The sequence below is a fragment of the Arvicola amphibius genome, chromosome 1, assembly GCF_903992535.2.
Source record: "Arvicola amphibius chromosome 1, mArvAmp1.2, whole genome shotgun sequence".
Lineage (NCBI taxonomy): Eukaryota > Metazoa > Chordata > Mammalia > Rodentia > Cricetidae > Arvicola > Arvicola amphibius.
The window spans coordinates 112,046,830-112,067,595 of NC_052047.1; the positions used below are offsets into that span (position 1 = coordinate 112,046,830).

Here is a 20,766-nt window from a genome sequence, read left to right on the forward strand (position 1 = left end):
TGTCAGGTTTGCATGAGAAGGGCTTTGCCCACTGAGCCATATCCCTGGCCTCCTCATTTTAACAACTTTTAAAACATTTTTACAAGCTTTTGAAATATTACAAGTATCTGTGAGTTGCATCTTATTTTTTTTTAGCATCTCTATGACCTGCTGTTCTAACAATGACTTAAGGTTGTTTAGAAAAACAAAGGGTACATAGCACTTCTAATCAAAAGCTGTACTTTGGCATGTTTATTTATATAGGAAAGAACAAAGACCTATAAAAAGATAAGGAAGTTCAAAACACTATAGCTTGGATCTACATGCCCTCCAGTGGCTCATATGCTAGGTTCTGTCACCAGCCACTGGTGCTATGAGTGAGGAGTGCTAAAATCTTTATGAGTTAGGGCCCAGTGGAAAGAAGTTACACTGCAGGGTATGCACCCTTGATGGGGACAATGGCCCTTCAGCCACTTCATGTCTTTCCTAACCACAGTGAGATGAACAGCCTCTTCCCCTTGTACACTAGTCATGACAACTATGTCATCAAAGCCCAAAACATCAGGGTATAGAAGCTACTGCTTAAATCTCTGAACCAGAGAATCAACATTCATCTTTCCTCCTTGTAAGTTCATTGTTTCAGGTATTTTGTCCCAGTGAGAGAGAACCGATAGACAGGAAATGCGTGAGTCAAAGTTTCTAAACTTGTTAAGGATTAAATAGACAAAGTGAACAGACAGCTCAGAAACAGGATTAGATATGAAACTATGGCAATACTAGGCACATGTTTTTGTATACCATGTATTAAAATGAAATGCATTCCTTTTCTTTGTAAGATCGCAATACCAACTACTTACAAGGTAGTAACAATAGTGATTGCACTTGTAGTAAAAACAGCAGCAGCAGTCTATACATAAATCACTTATTAAAGAAAAGATGTTGCTCATTAACAGTATTCCTATAAACAAAATCAGAAAAACTGTAAACCAAATACATGCAACAAAAATTTGAAAACCCCCATGTTAAAAGTTCAAAGGTGACCCTATCTGTAGTTGCCGAAACATTCTAGAGCAAAATGCAGAGTTTAGATAAATTTATTAAATTATGACACACTGTGTTTACAGGGTGGTTTCCTGGCTGCTGTGTTTGTGCGCTACTGCCCTCTAATGGGCAGCATGTTAAAGTGTAAAGGAACACATGTGCCACTTGAACACATGCTTGGTTCCCAAAAGGGCTTATGTGAAAAGCAAAGCAAGGAAAGGAACCTCAGGTTAGGATCTGTATTCAAGGAGGTCTTAGAAATACCTATCCTTACTTATTACGATAAGGGGTTTTGACTGGTTCCTTAGGTTACTGGTTTTATTAAAGATTGTATTAAAGTTTTGCTGCGGAAACAAGGAAATTCATTATTTTCTAAGAGTCCAAACCAACAAACAATTTTTTTTACTTGGGTTCAGAGAACTGTAAATGCAAAGTAATAACCAAAGCCTTAGACAACTGAACAAAGCAATATGGAAACAAGTCGTGCAAGTCCACCAGAATGAACAGCCTGAGAACTCAGCTCTACATTGGGGGTAAATTTTAAATTTTGATGATAATTTTCAAAGCATGGTCTTTGTAATCCTGACATAGTACACAAAGGGAGAAACTTGCTATTATTCTCAGTCTTGAAAAAAATTACAAACATATATACCATATAGCTGGAGGACATCATTTTTTTTCTTCCTTAGCCAGACTAAATGAAAGTGTGTGTGTGTGTGTGTGTGTGTGTGTGTGTGTGTATGTTTTAGAGAAAAAAAAGGTCAAGCATATATGCTAAAGGCAAAACAAAACAAAAATCCTAAAATTTACTGGGAATCCAAAGTAGTCAATAGCCATCCTAGAAAAAAAATTTTTCCTAAAATTTGACTTAGCAGTGAATGACAAATCAATGTGACTTTGTTAGAGGTTACCAAATATTGAAGATTAGCTTAGATACTTAAAATTGTTTACTATCCACCATTCATACCTAGCACTCTGAGGGAATGACACAAATCCTACCAAATATAGTTGGAGACATTATTATTGCTGATATAAATCACTAAATACTACCAATATAATTGGTCTCTTGAGCTGCTGGACAGTATATAAGATTGATAGAATGAAATATTCATGATTTTCCAACTTTGTAAGCCTTTCAAGGATCACTCAGATGCATCAGTCTCTTACCTAACACTAATGTATCTGGTATTGAGGATGTGCCCATCTAATATACTGAATGTTTCACCTCCATTGGATATGCTTCTCAATCTTAACACTACTGGCATTTGAAATTTGACAATTCTTTGTTTACAGTGCGTATGGAGAGTCTTCACATATTGTAAAACATTTGGAAGCATTAATGGCCTGTATTTACTAGATGACAACAGCACAGCTTCTCTAGCAATGATAACCAAAAGTATCTTCTGATGTTGCCAAATATGACGCCTCTAAATACAGTGGGAAGGTTGAGGTTTTTTGAGAATCATTACTTTAATTATTCTAGATGGAGAGCCTCTATTCTTATATAATTACTTTTATCACAAATATTAACGCAGCACTTGCATATAATGATTAGCTAAGATAATACATATTCACCTGCTGAAATTAAAACAATAGCAACAGAGAGATACTACTGCACAGTTATGGCTGCAAGAAAAACAAAGAAACAAAAAGTAACAAATGATGATACTGAGTGTTGCTGAGTATGTAAAGCAAATGAAACTCATACTGCTAGTGGAAATGAAAAATATTGCCGGGCGATGGTGGCGCACGTCTTTAATCCCAGCACTCGGGAGGCAGAGGCAGGCGGATCTCTGTGAGTTCGAGACCAGCCTGTTCTACAGAGCTAAGCTAGTTCCAGGACAGGCTCCAAAGCCACAGAGAAACCCTGTCTCGAAAAAAAAAAAAAAAAAAAAAAAAAAAAAGAAAAATATTATACACACTTAGAAAAACAATCAGTAGTTTTAAACAAGGTTAAATGTTCTGTTACCATATATCTTGGTATCTCATTCCTAAGTATTTATCTAAGGAAAACAAAATTTATATTTATGCAAATATACATATAAATGTTTAGAATGTTCATAATTGTCAAAATTTGTTTTTCAGTTGGTCAACAGAGAAATAAAACTTAGCTAATCCATAAAAGTGGAATGCTACTCAGAAATGAGAGTTATACACTCCAGTTATGTGTGATCATGGGTAAATTGGAAATACATTATATTAAGAGAATGAAGCCAAATTCAAAACAACTGAATTGTGAAAAAGACAAAGCCACAACGATAGAAAACAGATCAGTGATTACCAAGCATTTGAGACGGTAGGAGGATGTGACTACCAAGAGGCATTAAAGAACTTTCTAGAGTGATAAGAATGCTATCTGCATCTACTATGGTACTGGTGGTATACTAAGTGTCAAAATGTATAGATGTGTACATTAAAATTTTTATTCTATGTAAATCAAAACACAATAAATTGACTTATCATGAACAAGCAAACCAGATAAAGGAGTTTATGCTTTGAGTTAAAAGGTCTTATTTCAACTGATTTTCTAGTACTTTGAAATGAAGTTTCTTAAAATTTTTATCTTATGGGGCTGTAGAGATGGCTCAGAGGTTAAGAGCACTGGCTGCTCTTCCAGAGGTTCTGAGTTCAATTCCCAGCAACCACATGGTGGCTCACAACCATCGGTAATGAGATCTGGTGCCCTCTTCTGGCATGCAGGTAGAGCACTGTATACATAATAAATAAATAAATCTTTAAAAAAATTTTATCTTATTTTGGCATTTAATTATGAGGTCTTGCATAAGGCCTGGAATCACAGAGATAAGGTGCCTAAGTAGTAAAAACATGTGCTCAGTCAGACATTAAAAGGCAGAGGGCTGCTTTCAATACTATCTGCTGGGCACACACACAAAAGAAAAAGTTGTGTAGATGTGTCTCACCTTTATTTCATACACCCTACCAATGATTGCATGACTTGTCTCAAGGGCATTAAGTCTTCTCCTCTATTCCCTTTTCCAAGCTACTGAAGACACCAGTACTTTTCTGATTTAGGAAGTTCTAGGAATCAAGAAAAGAAGCCAAATCTAGTTCAATTCACAGAACTCACATTCCTGAAACCTCACTAAAGGACAAAATGGAGGAGTGATGCAAAGAAACTGAAAAATCAAGATTTCTTTGAAATCCTGAAACAGGTTGTGAAGACAAGTGAGACACACATACCAGATTTAAATTCAACAAAGTATTTACAAACATTTGAATGAACTCACCATTTCTCAATTTTAACCCAAGAATGATCGAAGAGTAAAATTATCTGTTTGGTTCCTGCTTCAAAAGGCAATTTTAGAAATGTAATTTTGACATGTAAGTGAAACTGGCTTTCATGTGGATTACTTTCCAAACATTGACATGGCTCCTCTCCTAACCCTTCAATTTTCCAATTTTCTGCATGGCCCAAGAAACTACCTTTACCACAGTGGTCTGGTTTTGTTTTGTTTTAATTTCATAAACTATTTATACTTTAGCAATGTTGAACTGTCATAAATTTCAGAATCTTACACTAGAAGGAAAAACAGCAATCTATCACAATATTATCAGATTCTTGATCATGTTTAACTTTTCTGAGAGATATTAGGAGAATAATGTGCCTAAAATATATTCACCACTAGTAAGTACTTGATAAGTACATACTGGATGAGTGTAACCAAATAAATTAATGAAATTGAACTGATTTTTTAAAAAGCCTAGTAAAGACTCATGAAATATAAAATGCATTTCAGAGTTAACAAATAAGGCAATGTTTCTTTTATATAATAATGCAGAGTTTCACTATGATCACTTTAAAAACTGAAAGACACAGGTTGTGATTTACATTTACTTTTAAGGATGTATAATTGGCTCAGTGTAGGCCACACCACTCAGAATAACAGCCGAATGACCTGCCTGGCGGCTAAACTGTCCCACTCCCCACCCTCATCTCACCTCACAACCCACAATAGCTCCAGACTTCAGCTGCTCAGATGTAGACTACACCAGTCAGAAGAACAGAGATCCCCTGCTATACTCTAAGGCCAAGCTAGTCATCAGAAATCCAATTCCCAACGTAGACAGTGACTTGCTACCATATCAGAGGTTACACTGACTGTCAGAAATTCAGGCCACAAAGGTCAGAAGACCAAAGAGGAAATAGAAATCAAAGAATAAAATACCATCTAATAAAGACAAATTCAGAAATCAACACTTGGATCTATAATGCCTAGATCTATGATGTACAAAACTAGATGCCTAAATGCCAGTGTAAAAACACAATCAGCAATAAAAAGGTCAAATGCCACCATCAGGGCTCAACTACAACAGCAAGACCTGAATATTCCAACACAACTGAAGCACACACACACAAAAGATCGTTAAACCAACTTTATGAAGTTGATAGAGGTCCTTTAAAAAGAAATGAAAAATATATTAAAGAATTTGGGGGAAAAACAGAAAAAAATGAAGGAAATCAACAAATACATTAAAGAATGTCAAGTCAAGAAAAAAACCAACAGATGAAGGAAACTGTTCAAGACCTCAAAATTGAAATAGAATAAAGAAAAAAGGAAAATGAGGGAATTCTCAAAATGGAAAATCTGGGTAAGCAAACAGAAAATACAAAAGCAAACATCACCAACAGAATACAAGAGATGGACGAGAGAATCTCAGGCATTGAAGATACAATAGAAGAAATACATTCATCAGTCAAATAAAATGTTATAGCTAAAACATTCCTGACACAAAACATCAAGGAAATCTAGGTCACTATAAAAAGACCAAGCCAAAGAATAATAAAATAGAAAAAGAATCCTAGCTCAAAAAACCCAGAAAATATATTTAACAAAATTATAGAGGAAATTTTTCCTAACCTAAAGAAGAATATGCTAATAAAAGGTACAATAAGCTTACAGGACACCAAATAGATTGGGCCAGAAAAGCAAGTCCCTGTACCACATAATAATCAAAACACTAAACATACAGAACAAAAAAATTAAAAGCTACAAGAGAAAAACGCCAAGTAACATATAAAGGCAGAGCTATTAGAATTACACCCGACTCTCAATGTAGACTATAAAAGCCAGAAGGGTCTGGACAGATGTCTTGAAGACGCTAAGAGACCACAAATGGCAGCAAAACTATACCTAGCAAAACTTTCAATCACCATACCTGGAGAAAACAAGATATTATACGACAAAGTCAAATTTAAATGCTATCAATAAATCCAGCCCTACAGAAGGTACTAGAAAGAAAACTCCAATCCAAGGAAATGAACTACACCCACGAAACAAAGCAATTAATAATTGCACATCCAACAAAGCTCAAAGGGAAACAAACACATACATACACTCCACCACCATCACCACAAACAACAACAAAATAACAGGAATTAACTATCAATGGTCATTAATATATCTCAAGATCAATGGGCTAAATAATCCAATAAAAAGGCATAACAGAATGGGAAAACAAAACAAGAAACTAGGATCCATCCTTCTGCTGCATACAAGAAACACCTCAACATCAAAGACAGATATTATCTCAGAGTAAAGGGTTAGAATTTTATTTTCTAAGCAAATGGACCTAACAAGCAAGCTGCTATAGGTATTCTAATATCTAACAAAATAGACTGCAAGCCAAAATTAATCAAAATAGATGTAGAAAAGCCTTTTATAGCCATCAAAGGAAAAATTGATAAAGAAGACATTGCAATTCTTTTTTTTTAAACCCAGGATTGATTAAAAATTTTAAACTTTTTTTTTGTTGTTGTTTTGTTTTGTGGTTTTTTTTTTTTTGAGACAGGGTTTCTCTGTAGCTTTGGAGTCTGTCCTGGAAATAGCTCTTGTAGACCAGGCTGGCCTCGAACTTACAGAGATCCGCCTGCAACATTGCAATTCTTAACATTTATGCCCCAAACACAAGAGCACCCATATTTGTAAACAAAGCATTACTAAAGCTCAAATTTCAATCAAATCTCACACACTAATAGTGGGAGACTTCAACACCCTACTCTCACTAATAGACAGTTAAGACAGAGAGAAAATTAATAGAGAAATAATGGAGCTAACAAATGTTATTACCCAAATGGACCTGACAGATATCTACAGAACATTTCACCTAAACACAAAAGATTATATTTTTTTTCTCAGCATCTCATACAGCATCCTCCAAAACTGAACCACATACTCAGTCACAAAGCAAGTCTCAAAAGACACAAGAAGGGGCTGGAGAGATGGCTCAGAGGTTAAGAGCACTGACTGCTCTTCCAGAGGTCCTGAGTTCAAATCCCAGCAACCACATGGTGGCTCACAACCATCTGTAATGAGATCTGGTGCCCTCTTCTGGCCTGCAGGCATATATGGAGGCTGAACACGATTTATATAATAAATAAATAAATCTTTAAAAAAAAACACAAGAAAACTGTATCATATCAGACCACCACAGAGTAAGACTGGATATAAACAGCAAGAACAACATAAAACCTACAAACTCATGGAAACAGGAAAACTCCCTATTGAATAACTACTGTATCAAGGTAGAAATAACAAAATTAATTAAAGACTTCTTAGAATTCAATGAAAATAAATGCACAACATGCCCAAACATATGGGACACATACCACTAAGTGCCTTCATAAAAAAAAAAAAAATGGCCTAACGGTACACCTGAATGCTCTAGAACAAAAATGAAGCAAACACACCCAAGAGAAATAGACTGCAGAAAATAATCAAACTGTGGGCTGAAATCAATAAAATAGAAACAAAGAAAAAATACAAAGAATCAAAGAAACAGAATTGGCTCTTTGAGAAAATAAACAAGTTAGACAAACCCTTATCCAAACTAACTAAAACACAAAGAATATCTGCTGTAGGAAGTATCTTCAGCCAATAGCCTTTAAATTACCAGTCCACTTGAGCATTTTTTTTTTTTTACTATAAATGCCGATGTAAAATGTTTGCTTCTGCATTATTTGTAATAGCCAGAACCTGGAAACAACCTAGATGCCCCTCAATGGAAGAATGGATAAAGAAAGTGTGGAATATATACATATTAGAGTACTACTCAGCAGTAAAAAACAATGACATCTTGAATTTTGCATGCAAATGGATGGAAATTGAAAACACTATCCTGAGTGAGGTAACCCAGACCCAAAAAGATGAATATGGTATGTACTCACTCATAACTGGATTCTAGCCATAAATAAAGGATATTGAGCCTATAATTCGTGACCCTAGAGAAGCTAAATAAGAAGGTGAATCCAAAGAAAAACATATAGTTATCCTCCTGGATATTGGAAGGAGACAAGATTGCCAGGCAAAAATTGGAAATTGGGGGGCGGGGATGGGGTGAGGGTATGGGGAGATGGGGAGAAAAAAGTGTGAAGGGGAGGATGGGGAGAGATTGGGGGAATGGGACGGTTGGGATGGAGAAAGGGTGGATATGGGAGCAGGGAAGTATATATCTTAATTAAGGGAGCCATTTTAGGGTTGGCGAGAGTCTTGACTCTAGAGGTGTTCCCAGGTGTCCATGGAGATGTCCTCAGCTAGATCCTTGGGCAGCTGAGGAGAGGGAGCCTAAAATGGCCCTATCCTATAGCCATACTGATCAATATCTTGCATATCACCATAGAACCTTCATCTGTCAATGGACAAAGCTAGAGACAGAGCCCCACACTGGAGCACTGGACTGAGCTCCCAAGGTCCAAATGAGGAGCAGAAGGAGGGAGAACATGAGCAAGGAAGTCAGGACCGTGAGGGGTGCGCCCACCCACTGAGACGGTGGGGCTGAATTAATGGGAGCTCACCAAGGCCAGCTGGCCTGGGACTGATATAGCGTGTGATCAAACCGGACTCTCTAAACGTGGCTGACAAGGAGGGCTGACTGAGAAGCCAAGGACAATAGCACTGAGTTTTGATCCTACTGCATGTACTGGCTTTGTGGGAACCTAGTCTGTTTAGATGCTCACTTTTCTAGACCTGGATGGATGGGGGAGAACCTTGGACTTCCCACAGGGCAGGGAACCTTGACTGCTCTCTGGACTGGAGAGGGAGGGGGAGGGGGGAGAGGGAGGGAAATGAGAAGAGGTGGAAATTTTTAATTAAAAATAAATAAATTAAAAACAGTAGTAAAAAGATTTGATACAATTGAGGAAATTATTGGAGCTTAGGAGCAGGGAAAGAAGGTACAAGGACAGGATTTAATAATGCCAGTACCTGTCAGAGATGAAAGGGTTTTAGCTTCCTACTCTGTAATCAACTCTTAAAAACCATCAAGTTCTAAATGCCCAAAAGGATCCAAAGAAGGTAGATGGGTTCCTATAGCAATGGATGGCTAAAAGAAATTAAGGCATTATGATGTATCCTGACAAGAAAGTATGGCTCCAAGACAGAGAGCCCAAAGGTATCTCTCTCCCTTAATCTCTTTTCTTCACAGAAATCTGCAGTCAATGACGGGTTTGAAGTTTCCACCCCACAGAAACCTAAGACAGGAGCTTGCATAAAATAAAATGCTTGATTTCCAAAGGCGAGTAGATTTGGGTAAAGGGAGAAGTCTTTGCCTAGGGCAGATGTGATGATCTGTCCTGTTCAGAAGCACAGGTTTTATTAAAATTAACTAAGAGAGAGTGGATTATAGGCCCATATTTCTACATTGAATGGCAGTCAGACTTCCATGCCATAGTTTGCACCTGCCACACAGGAGGTGGTCACCTCCCTAAAAAAAGGGTCAGGATAAGCTAATGTTGTTCTGTTCCTTCTTTGTAATTTGGAGGATGCCTGGGATAGAGATGTTAATTTGGCCTACGTGACAGAGCTGGCATACAGAGCAGGAATGTAGGAAGACATGACAGAGAGGGCACAGAAAGGTGTGAACGTGATTAAAGTCATTCACTTACCTAGGAAACAGAATGCTAATGAATTTATCCCCAGTTTACGTTTTGGTACAAAGACTGTTTAGAGAATAATCACAGAGAATTTTCAGGATTTGAACTCAGGATTTCATGAGGGATCACTGAGAATCTCCAAACCAATAAAGCCATGTGAGTTGTCTCAATTATTTCCACGCCTCCCCTCTGGGCTGGAGAAATAATTCAGGGTCCAGGCTGGCACCGGACCCCGACAAATATAGCTTGCATTCAGAATTTGTTAGGGATATGGTAAAGACATGGACTTCTAGCAATAAGGTTACCCCATATGAATGGCTTCAATTAGTTTCAGCAGTCTTGGATGATGGGCCACAATTAATGTGGAAATGTTATTTGTGAGAAGAAGCAAAAATTTTAGAACAACAGGGAAAAGCAAAAGGTCTTGAGACTTTCTGACATCAAATTCTTGGCGAGGGCACTTATGCTCACCCATAGGATCAAGATTTTATGATGAAAATATCTTGTCCCTATGCCACACAGCAGCCTTAAATGCTTGGGACAGGATTTAAGAAAAACAAACTGTATCATATATTAGTGTGAAACAGGGCCATAAAGAACCCTTCAGTGACTTTTTACAAACATTAACTAAGGCTGTACAAATAGGAGTAACAGAATCAGAAGCTAGACGAGTACTTACTGAATCTCTGGCTCTTGAAAATGACAACTTAGAATGCAGAAAGATACTTGATCCTTTAAAGGTTAGATCAACACCTATACATGAATAGATCCTGCATACAATGAACATTGAGATATTTGACTATAATACTGAATCTTGGGGTAGGAGAAGCAATTTTCAGAGGTACGAGTAGACATCAAAATGCCAATGTTTTAATTGTGGTAGAATAGGACATCTGAGAAGGGATTCTAGACAAGAAATTCCTAGAAATAATGTCTCTTCTGGGAATGGCAAAAATAAAAGATATCAATCTTATGGATTATGTAGGAGGTGAGGCAAAGGTTGACACTGGACCAATAAATACAGATCAACAAAAGACAAACAAGGCAACCTGATACCATCTGAAAATCCTTGGGGTGGCCTCTCACAGGCCCCCAAGTCAAAAGTGGTACAGTCATACCCAGTCATTGTGGAAGAAATGTCTCACGGGGAAAATTTAAAAAATCTAGTGCCTGCTGTAAAACAAAACGAAACAAAACAAAATATACTATTCTGGATGATGGAATAAACATGGAAGATGAATAAAAAATTCCAACAGGAAATAGGAAACATATATTCTGTAAATAATCAAAGACCAAAGCTAAGAGTGCGCATAAATAACATTGTAACTGTGGGTTTGATAGACATGGGTATGGACATGAATATCATTACTCCAGAAGGTTGGCATCCAAATTGGCCTCTTCAAGAGGCAGATGTTCAGTTCCTAGGTATTGTAACCCTATTTCAAGAGAAACAAAAAATGAGATGGGTTGAATGCATAGGGACAGAAGGACAGAAAGAAAGGCTGAGGCCATATGTGGCTAATATTGCAGTGAATTCATGGGGTCGTGACCTGTTGCAGCAATGGAATACCCAGATTAACATTCTTGCAGTTCCTGAAATTCATATTACTAGGAAGGATATTATAAGGTACTATACACAAAGGTCACCAGCCATTAAGGCTGTACAAGAACAGAAAGCAATTAGCAAATCTTTAGAGGTACCAATAGCCCTACCTTTAAAATGGTTAACTAAGAAAACAATATGGGTTAAACAAATGGCCTTTAACAGAAGACAAACTGCAGTCTTTAGAACAGCTGGTACAGGAGCAACTAGATGCTCACCATACTGAAGAATCAACCAGCCCATGGAATTCTTCTGCATTTGTTTTTAAAAAGAAATCTGTTAAATGGAGAATGGTGACAGATCTAAGAGCTGACAACAAGGTAATTCAACCTATGGGCCCTCTACAGTCTGGAATTCCTCTGCCTTCTCTATTTCCAAAAGGAGTGCCAGATATAGTTATTGATTTAAATGACTGTTTCTTCATTGTACCTTTACAAGAAAAGAATAGAGAAATTTGTCTTCCCAATGCCTACTTATAATAATTCTCAGCCTACTAGGAGATAGCAGTGGAGGGTTTTCCCATGCAGAATGCTTAACAGTCCCACCCTGTACCAATACTTTGTAAGTCAGCAATTGGAAATAATACGTAAGCAATTTCCTAAATCTATAATTTATTATTGCATGAATAGCATTTTGATATCTGACTGAAATGTAGATACTTTAGAATGTTTGAAGAAGTAAAGAAAATTTTGTCAAAATGGGGATTATAAACTGCTCCTGAAAAAAATACAGAGAGGAGATTCTGTCAATTACCTTGGTTATAAAGTAGTTTTACAGAAAATTAGAACACAAAATGCACAAATTAGAAGAGACCGATTGCTGAACGTTAATGACTTTCTTAGATTAAGAGACATTTCCAGTCTATGACCAGCTTTTGGGATAACACCTGATCTAATAGTTCATTTAAACAAAACCTTAGATGATGACCTTAGATGGGGCTCAAATAGTCCCAGGGAATTAACAGCTGAAGCTGAAAAGGAATTGATTGCTGTTGAAGAAAAATTACAGGAGGCACATGTGGATAGGGTGAATCCAAATCTTAATTGTATTCGAGTCTTTTTGCCTTCCAGAATTTCTCTATATAAATTTTAATGCAAAGGGAAGATATTATCTTAAAATGGATCTTTTTACCACATAAACCAAGTAAGAAATTAAAAACATATGTGGAAAAGGTCTCTGAATTAATTACAAAAGGAAAATTGAGACTTCGTAACTAGCAGGAATAGATTCAGCAGAGAGTGCCTTTTACTACTGATTAACATAAAAAATTATGGGAAGTCAATGAACTTTGGCAAAGAACTTGTGCTAAGTTTTTAGGAGAGATTATTTAAATTATCCAAAAAGTGATAGAATTAATCTTAGAAAGAGAACTACTTGGATCTTTCCCTGCATTGTACATGACACACCAATAATTGAAGCCCGTACATTCTATACTGATGCAAATAAATCAGGAAAGACAGGTTATAAATCAGAAGATTTAAGTAGGGCAAAACCCCTATAATTCTGTCCAAAAGGCAGAATTATATGGTAATCTCATAGTACGAAGGATTTTAAAGAACCTCTCAATATAGTTACTGTTTCACAATATGTAGCAAGAGTTGTTTTGAATACTGAAACCGCTGAATTTATACCAGATGATAAAAAATTGACTTCATTATTTATACAGGTTCAAGATATAATCAGTAATAGGCTTTGTCCCATATGCATAACACACCTGATCCCATAGGGGTCTGCCACATCCTCTAGCACAAGGTAATGCAGAAATTGATCGATTATTGATTGGAAGTGTGCTGAAGAACTCAGAATTTCATAAGAAACATCATGTCAATAGCAAAGGTTTAAATAAAGAGTTTTCTATTACATGGCAACAGACTCATAAAGAGATGTCCTACTTGCTTTTTCTATAACCAAACACTGCTACATGCAGGGAGTAACCCAAAGGGTACTCAAAGGAATGAAATCTGGTAGATGGATGTGTTCCACTTTGCAGATTTTGGAAAATGAAAGTATGTACACCACACCATTGACACTTATTCAGGTTTTCATTGGGCAACTAGTGGGAGCTCAGAAAAGGCTGATTCAGTAATCACGCATTTATTAGAAGTTATAGCCATCATGGGTATACACGCAAAAATAAAGACAGATAATGGTCTAGCATATGTCTCTAAGAAAATGAAACAATTTTTTGCTTCTTATAATATGAAGCATATTATAGGTATACTAAAAAATTCTATAGGTCAGGCAGTTACAGAAATATCAAATTGAACTATAAAGGATATGTTAAAAAAACAGAAAGCAATGGAAAATACCCCCAGAAATGATTGCATAATGCTTTACTAACCTTGAATTTTTTAATGCTAATGAGAAAGGAACAACAGCAGCAGAAAGACTCTGGATAATAGAAAAAGCTTCTGAACTAAATCAATTGGTGTATTTCATAGATGTGTTGACCTCACAAAAGAAACCAGGAGATGTGCTACGTTGGGAAAGGGGTTTTACTCTTGTTTCCAGAAGAGAAGAAATTTATGGATACTATCAAAATTAATAAAGATTTGGTTTGAAAAAGAGAAATTTCTTGAGAAAATCATGGCTTATCCACAGAGGTGACAAACATACAGGTGGTAAGGAAACCTCATAAGGGCTGGGGCAGGGTTCTGTTCTTGTCTTTGCAGGAAAATGCTCATCTTTGAAAAGTCAAGAGACCTTGGACATCTAGATGCCTAAAGAGGAAAGGGTAATTATCCAGATAGGATCACCAAGCAAAACATTAGTAAGACTTATAAAGACAGGTCATCTGAAGGTAAGGATCACTAAACATAAACTAGAATAAAAGTCACCACTCACTTAAAAATCAAAGCTGGCTTTGGAGTTGGACAATGGCTCTGTCCTTCTCTCATCTAAGCATGCTGTTAAATGAAAAATTCGGAGTTTCTGTCTCATGCCAGGAGCCATATGGTATAGGAGAGAAAGAAGAAAGAATATAGAAAAAAACCTTACATTTTTTCATACCTATTTTTTCTCTATCATACCTTTCATTGAATATATGTCTGTATGAATAATGCTTAAGTTTTCCACAATGAACAATGAATTTTCCTGCAATAATCTTTGGAGTTTCCAGGAAGAAGATGGGGACCCAAACAAATCCACCTGATTGCCATGACGTTATGATGCTGATAGTGCTACTATAAGACTGGTTTCGGATACCAGTTGCTCAAGATGGTTCCAAATTGGTTAGCTAAAATGATGCATCTTCTTACAATGTTCTGGCCAGAACTCCAAATAGGATCCTGAGAAAAACCCTAATGAATACTCAGAGACTATTTGCAATTATATCAGACAGTAATCTTGAGACTTAACCATCAATTTACTTTTACAGGATCCCATAAAAAGATCATTGCCCCCATGACAGATGGAAGTAATTCTAGAAGATGACGTCCCCTCTCCCAACAAAGTTTGTCCTCAGGGTTAGATATCAATTAGGGGTTGATTATAATTGTTATAGGGTTGGAGACTGGGGTGGAAATTACGTAGGATCAGGGATCTCTTTGAAAAAAAAAGGAAAAACTGCATGGGAGAAAAGATAGATTACTCACATTAATAATAGTAATAGAATGAATACTTGTGAGCTATTTTTATAGGTAATTTACATTGGTACAGATTCTTGTATATTGATACAAATTCAAATTATATTAAATATGTTCATATTTCTGTCTACAATATTTGTATACCTAGGCAAAGTTATTTTGTCATATTGTATGCATGCATACTTCTACCTCTGCTTAAGACATTTTATATATTGATACAATTTTAGGATACGCAAAGAACTGACTGCTGAACTTGCCTAAAGGTGAGACGATCCTTCGGGGTTCCTGCTTCATTAAAGAGTCTGCTAGACAGTCTGCAGGACACAGAAAAATTTTGACTGACAAACCGCCAATACAGGAACTATCTTTGAAATATTCTACTTCATGGGAAAGTTTATTGGATATTATGGATCTGTAGACTGAAGATGGATGCCCCAGAAGTACAGAAGAACTTAGGGTGACTGTCCCGGCAGCAAGATGTCTCTGTCATTTCTAGAGTTTTGGAAGTTGCTTATAATATACTTCCTGTTTACTAAGGTAATATTATATCCTTCTGAAGTCTTTGATGGAATTGAAGGATTTATAGTTATAGTTTTCCTTAGTTATGATAAAAGATAAAGTAGATATAAATATTGTAACTATAATTCTTGCTTGATACCTGTTTTGTTATATGTAATTTTACAATGTTAAAGTTAAAACCTTTTTTATTTAAACATAAAGGGGGAGGTGATTTAGGAGTTCCCTCTGTATGCTGTGATTACCATTAATGAATAAAAAAACTGCTTTGAACCTATTGCAGGGCAGAAGAAGTTAGGTAGGCAGGGAAAACTATACTGAATGCTGGAAGAAAGAAAGAGTAGTCAAGAGAAAAGACATGTAGCCATGCTGGAGAGTTTACCAAAATCTTTACCCGGTAAGCCACTGCCATGTGGCAATACACAGAGTAATAGAAATGGGTTAAATTAAAATGTAAGAGTTAGCCAATAAGAAGCTAGAGCTAATGGGCCAAGCAGTTATTTAATTAATACAGTTTCTACGTGAATATTTCAGGGTTAAGTGGCCAGGAACCAACAAGTGGCCTGCTGCTGCAAGGGTATATTTATCATATTGCACTATACATTTCAACCTCTGATCAAGATATTTATACATTGTTTACATTTTGAGGTCATTTTCCTCATTTGATGCACAGCTGTTTAAAGGTTGTTTATATGAAGTCTTAGTCTTTAAGCCATATAGGTATTAAGAATTATATATAGGTCAATAGTCATCCATGTTTGTCATACTTATAGTTAGACTAATAAGGTTCTTCAAAACATAGAGATTATATTCTGCATAGATAAGTAATCTTCAACCACTTCAAAAATCTGTAAAATATGGCATTTAAAGAACTTAGGGTTCTGTTGACATGAGACACAATTGCTCTTGGCAGCTCCAATCTATTCTCCAGAAAATGTTGAGCACTGAAGACACTCCACTTAGAGCTTGTTTTCTTCTTGCCAAAACTGACCTTTGGGCAAGGAGTGGCTTGTGCATCAAGCACTGACAAAATGCATGATGTCCATACAGGACAAGCAGGATACAAGAAAAAAGACTGTCAAATCCTGCCAAGACAAGTTAAGATGGTTTTGAAAAATTTCCTGCCTCTGAAAATGGTCTGTCAGTTACTCTAGGCCTTACTCAAAGTTGGTTGCTCCAATGTTGCAAATGAGAGTTTGGGTGACTGCCCAGGTAGCCTGTTGTCTCTGTCTTTTGTTGCACATTTTGGAAGTTGCTTGATTGCACTTCCTGCTTACTCAAGTAATATTATTTCCCTCCTTGGGTCTTCAACAGGGTTTAAGGCTAGACAGTCATAGTTACTTTCCTCTCATGACTTGGTTAAGTTATTTATAAGACTTAGACTCCTTAGGATAGGATAATTATTGAAACATTTATCACATGATTCTTGCTTGATTTTGTTTATTTTGGCTGTAATTCTAATTTTTATATTTGATATTTGTTCTTATTGTATATAATTTTGTATTAGACTTAGAGCTCTCTTATTTAAACAAAAGTGGGAGGTGCTGTGGGAAATCCTTCAACAAGTAGCCTTAAAGTTACCAGCCCACTTGGGCGTGGCCTCTTATACTATAAATGCCAATGTAAAGCCTGTAAATCCCTTTCTCTTCTGGTTATAAGGGGGTTTGTTACAATTGTTATTGGTCATAGTCAGGAAAAAGCTAAACAAAGGAGTTAAATTTAAAGATCTCATTCTGAAAAGAAATATGGGGGACACAGAAATGATAGAAGGCTAGATTATTAAATTTACTTTTAAACTAAAAAAAACCAACTACTTCAATATCTTCATTATTCTTTAATATTTTACATTGGTATGAATTTTTGTGTATTGATACAAATTTAAAGTTACTTTTACTATACTAAATGTATGTTTCTACTCTTGTTTGAGGTATCGTACCTATGCAACTCCTTAAAAATGTAATATATAATGAAGAAATACAGGTGAATAGTCATCTATAATAACCAAACTTGTAGTCATATTAGGTATGTTTTCAAGGTTAAACAGATATATTTAGATAAATAGAAGGTCTTAAAACATTTCAAAGACCAACAGAATATGGCATTTAACCCAGAGGCACATGCAAGGGGATCTCTGAGATTGACACCAGCTTGGTCTATAGAGGTAGTTCCAAGACAGCCAGCGCTACATAGACAGCCCTGTTTCTAACACTCCCTCCTCACCAAAAGAATCAAAGAAGTAAACAACTAGTTACTAAAAGTATCAGTCCTATTTGACTCAGTTAATTAGACTGATTCTCACATGGCATTTTGCTCATCTTTGAAATGCATCAATAAACCATTCCTACCTAGAGAGGAACAAACTACCTCCTAATCTTCAATTTCCTCATCTATTTAATACCATTCTTCCCTTACTGCACAGGGTCATTGCCACATACAGGGTAACTGCTAAGTGAGGAAGTATGTTAAAACACTGTCAAAAAGGTTACTGGAAGCATCATTTTTTTTTTCAAACAGTTTCTTCAGGAACTCACTTTGTAGATCAGGCTAGCCTCCAATTCACAAGAGATCTGCCTGCCTCTGCCTCCTGAGTGCTAGAAATAAAAGTATGTACCACCACTGCCTGGCTGATTGTTAAATTTTTTGGAATTGCAGATAGAGCCAATCTGACAGAGTGGGGTTAGGAATCATACATGAGAACACTCACAAATTTATAATCTGGATTATATCACTTAATTAATAGCCCCTTCATTCTGAGCCAATTATAGCCTCAAGAAAATAGGCATACTGAACCTGGCATAAATTGGCACTACATTAAAGATAATGTATGTAAAGTGGTTAATGTCATATCACTTATTTAAATTTTGATAAAATAATGTATGAATTAAAATGAGATGTTTAAGAATACAAAATATTGCTTCTTAGAAAAGGAACTAATTATATATAAGTGACAGTCCATTGAAGTATCGCTGTTGAATAATTAAAATAGAAAATAATCTTTTGCCAGGACCATGCATGCTATGCCTAATTTCTGCCTGTCTTAATTATTGTTCTTTTTACGTTAATCAAAACACACTGTGAAAACTAATAATAAAAATCACTAGTAATTGAAAGAAATAAAGCAGGAATATTCAATTCTGTACCAAAACTGATTATGGGTACAGTTCAGAAAAGAAGGACCATTTGTTTTAGTACAAATCTTTCAAAAAGAATTATTTCTCTCGAAGAAAGGTCAGATTCCAAATGTAGAACTTGAGCATGATTGAGTAGAGCAGGGACTATCTCAGAAGTATAGTGGATGACTGCACACACCAAAAATCTGGGTTCAGTACTCAATACGTGCATGTGCACTTGCATGCACAAGCAAAGAAAATTACTAGAAACTACACAACAAGTAGTTTAGTATTTCTGCTTTTAACTTACTGCTCCCCAGATTTCAAATGTATGTGACAAAGCAGTGACTAATAACTCACTGTCAAAATGGTTTACCTTGTCAAACAGCTAGATTAAACAATACGCATTGGGGCCAGAATACTAATATCAAGTTCTTCTCTCCAAATTCCTTAAGAAAAACTTCCCTCTGCTTTTCTTCAGAGGGCCATATTTCCCACTTGATTTATGTTTCTTAGCAAAAGAAATCAAAGGCTTCACAAGCAGGAGTAATCAGCACTCACTTAGCCAAAATCCACTATTCAGCCCAAGAATTCAGGTGGTTAGTTCACTACATCCTCATTTTTTATATGACATTTCCCTCTCCAGGGAGCATTTTCACCTTTGAGTTTCTTTGAGTTTAGTTTATTACTTCATTATTTCAAAACAATGGAACTCCAACGAGAACCAGTGCACTATGCTGAAGCAGAGAATATCACTCAATGCTGTCTAAGATATCCAATGTGTCTAAACATTCTGCAGTAAATAAGCATGAGACTCAGAAGAAAACTTACAATGAAGGCAAAGACTAGTGAGGAAAAACTGTGGTCAAGATATTTCCATGACTCAGTGACTGATATAAAAATGTGATACACTCTGACACACAGGATCAAGTGTGACATCTTGGGACTGATTATCTAGAGCATAAGTATCACAGCTATAATGGTGAAGCTTCTCAGTTCTGAAAGTGAAACATTTTATTAATACTTTAAAATGGACTAAATACACTTACTTACATTTTTGAATAGTTGCTCAGCAAGTTCTCTGATGTGCTTTATCATCTTCATTGGGTTGTTTTCTTCAACTTTAATTCTCTCTACTTCAAAAGCTACCAACTTGGAAAAAGAGTCAGATGGCAATAATCATTACCCAAATATAATGAATTTATATTTTCATATAATATGCAAACTAAGAATCATTTTATATATATTATTTTACAAATAATTAATGTAGATTTGTACTGGGTTTCACCCCTATCCCAAAATGACAAAGGCTTATTAAACCTGTGACTTGCCAGGTAGTCTCTACTCAGTGACTCTTGGGGAACAGTCAATTATGGAATGCAGAGAGGCATTTTTACCCTGGAAGTCTCATTCACAATAATTCACTTAGAAAAATGAGCAAGTCTCCAAATATTTCATTACCTTACAAATATGAACAAACAATCATGCCATGCTGGATGAGCTCGATGGTCAATGTGACCTGGGTCCAGATTCCTCATATTTAAATGAAGATGGAACAGTAGGACACCTTTAGACTCCTTTTAGTTCTCAAATGATATATATGGAATCCATTTCCTTATTAACTAGTTAGCTAAGACAGTTGTGTAGGAATACATGCTTACTGTAGAGGACTAAAGAAATGTAGAGGAGAGTAAACAGATGAAAAGGGAAAGGAACTAGAGTTCTTTCAGATGGTACACAGACTAATGTTGCCATTAACAAAGTTTCAGAGAACAGTCAATGAGTTAGAAAAGAACTTTGGCAAGTATCTTAGTTTAACTAGATAAGCGATTAACCATTGAGTACTTAATTAGGAACTTAAAGGTTAATATAAATGTTACTATGATCAAAGTCCAGTCACATTAACTGTTATTAACAGGGAACCAAAACCTCAGAGAGTGCCTGCAAACAACTGTGCCTTACCCCAGCATGTGCTAGTTACTAAGTAAGGCATTGGTGTAGGTCTTCATTCAAGACAGAAGCTCTGCTCCCCTTCCTTTACCT

At 36.1% G+C, this 20,766-nt stretch overlaps 1 protein-coding gene across 1 annotated transcript in view; it reads right to left on the reverse strand.

Annotated features, from left to right (window-relative positions):
• Positions 1-20,766, reverse strand: part of Sbf2 (SET binding factor 2) — a 396,726-nt gene that overhangs the window by 162,461 nt on the left and 213,499 nt on the right. Inside the window, exon 13 of the mRNA XM_038328033.1 lies at positions 19,777-19,875. Coding sequence (XP_038183961.1) covers positions 19,777-19,875 — 99 coding nt within the window. The remainder of the gene's footprint in view (positions 1-19,776; positions 19,876-20,766) is intronic.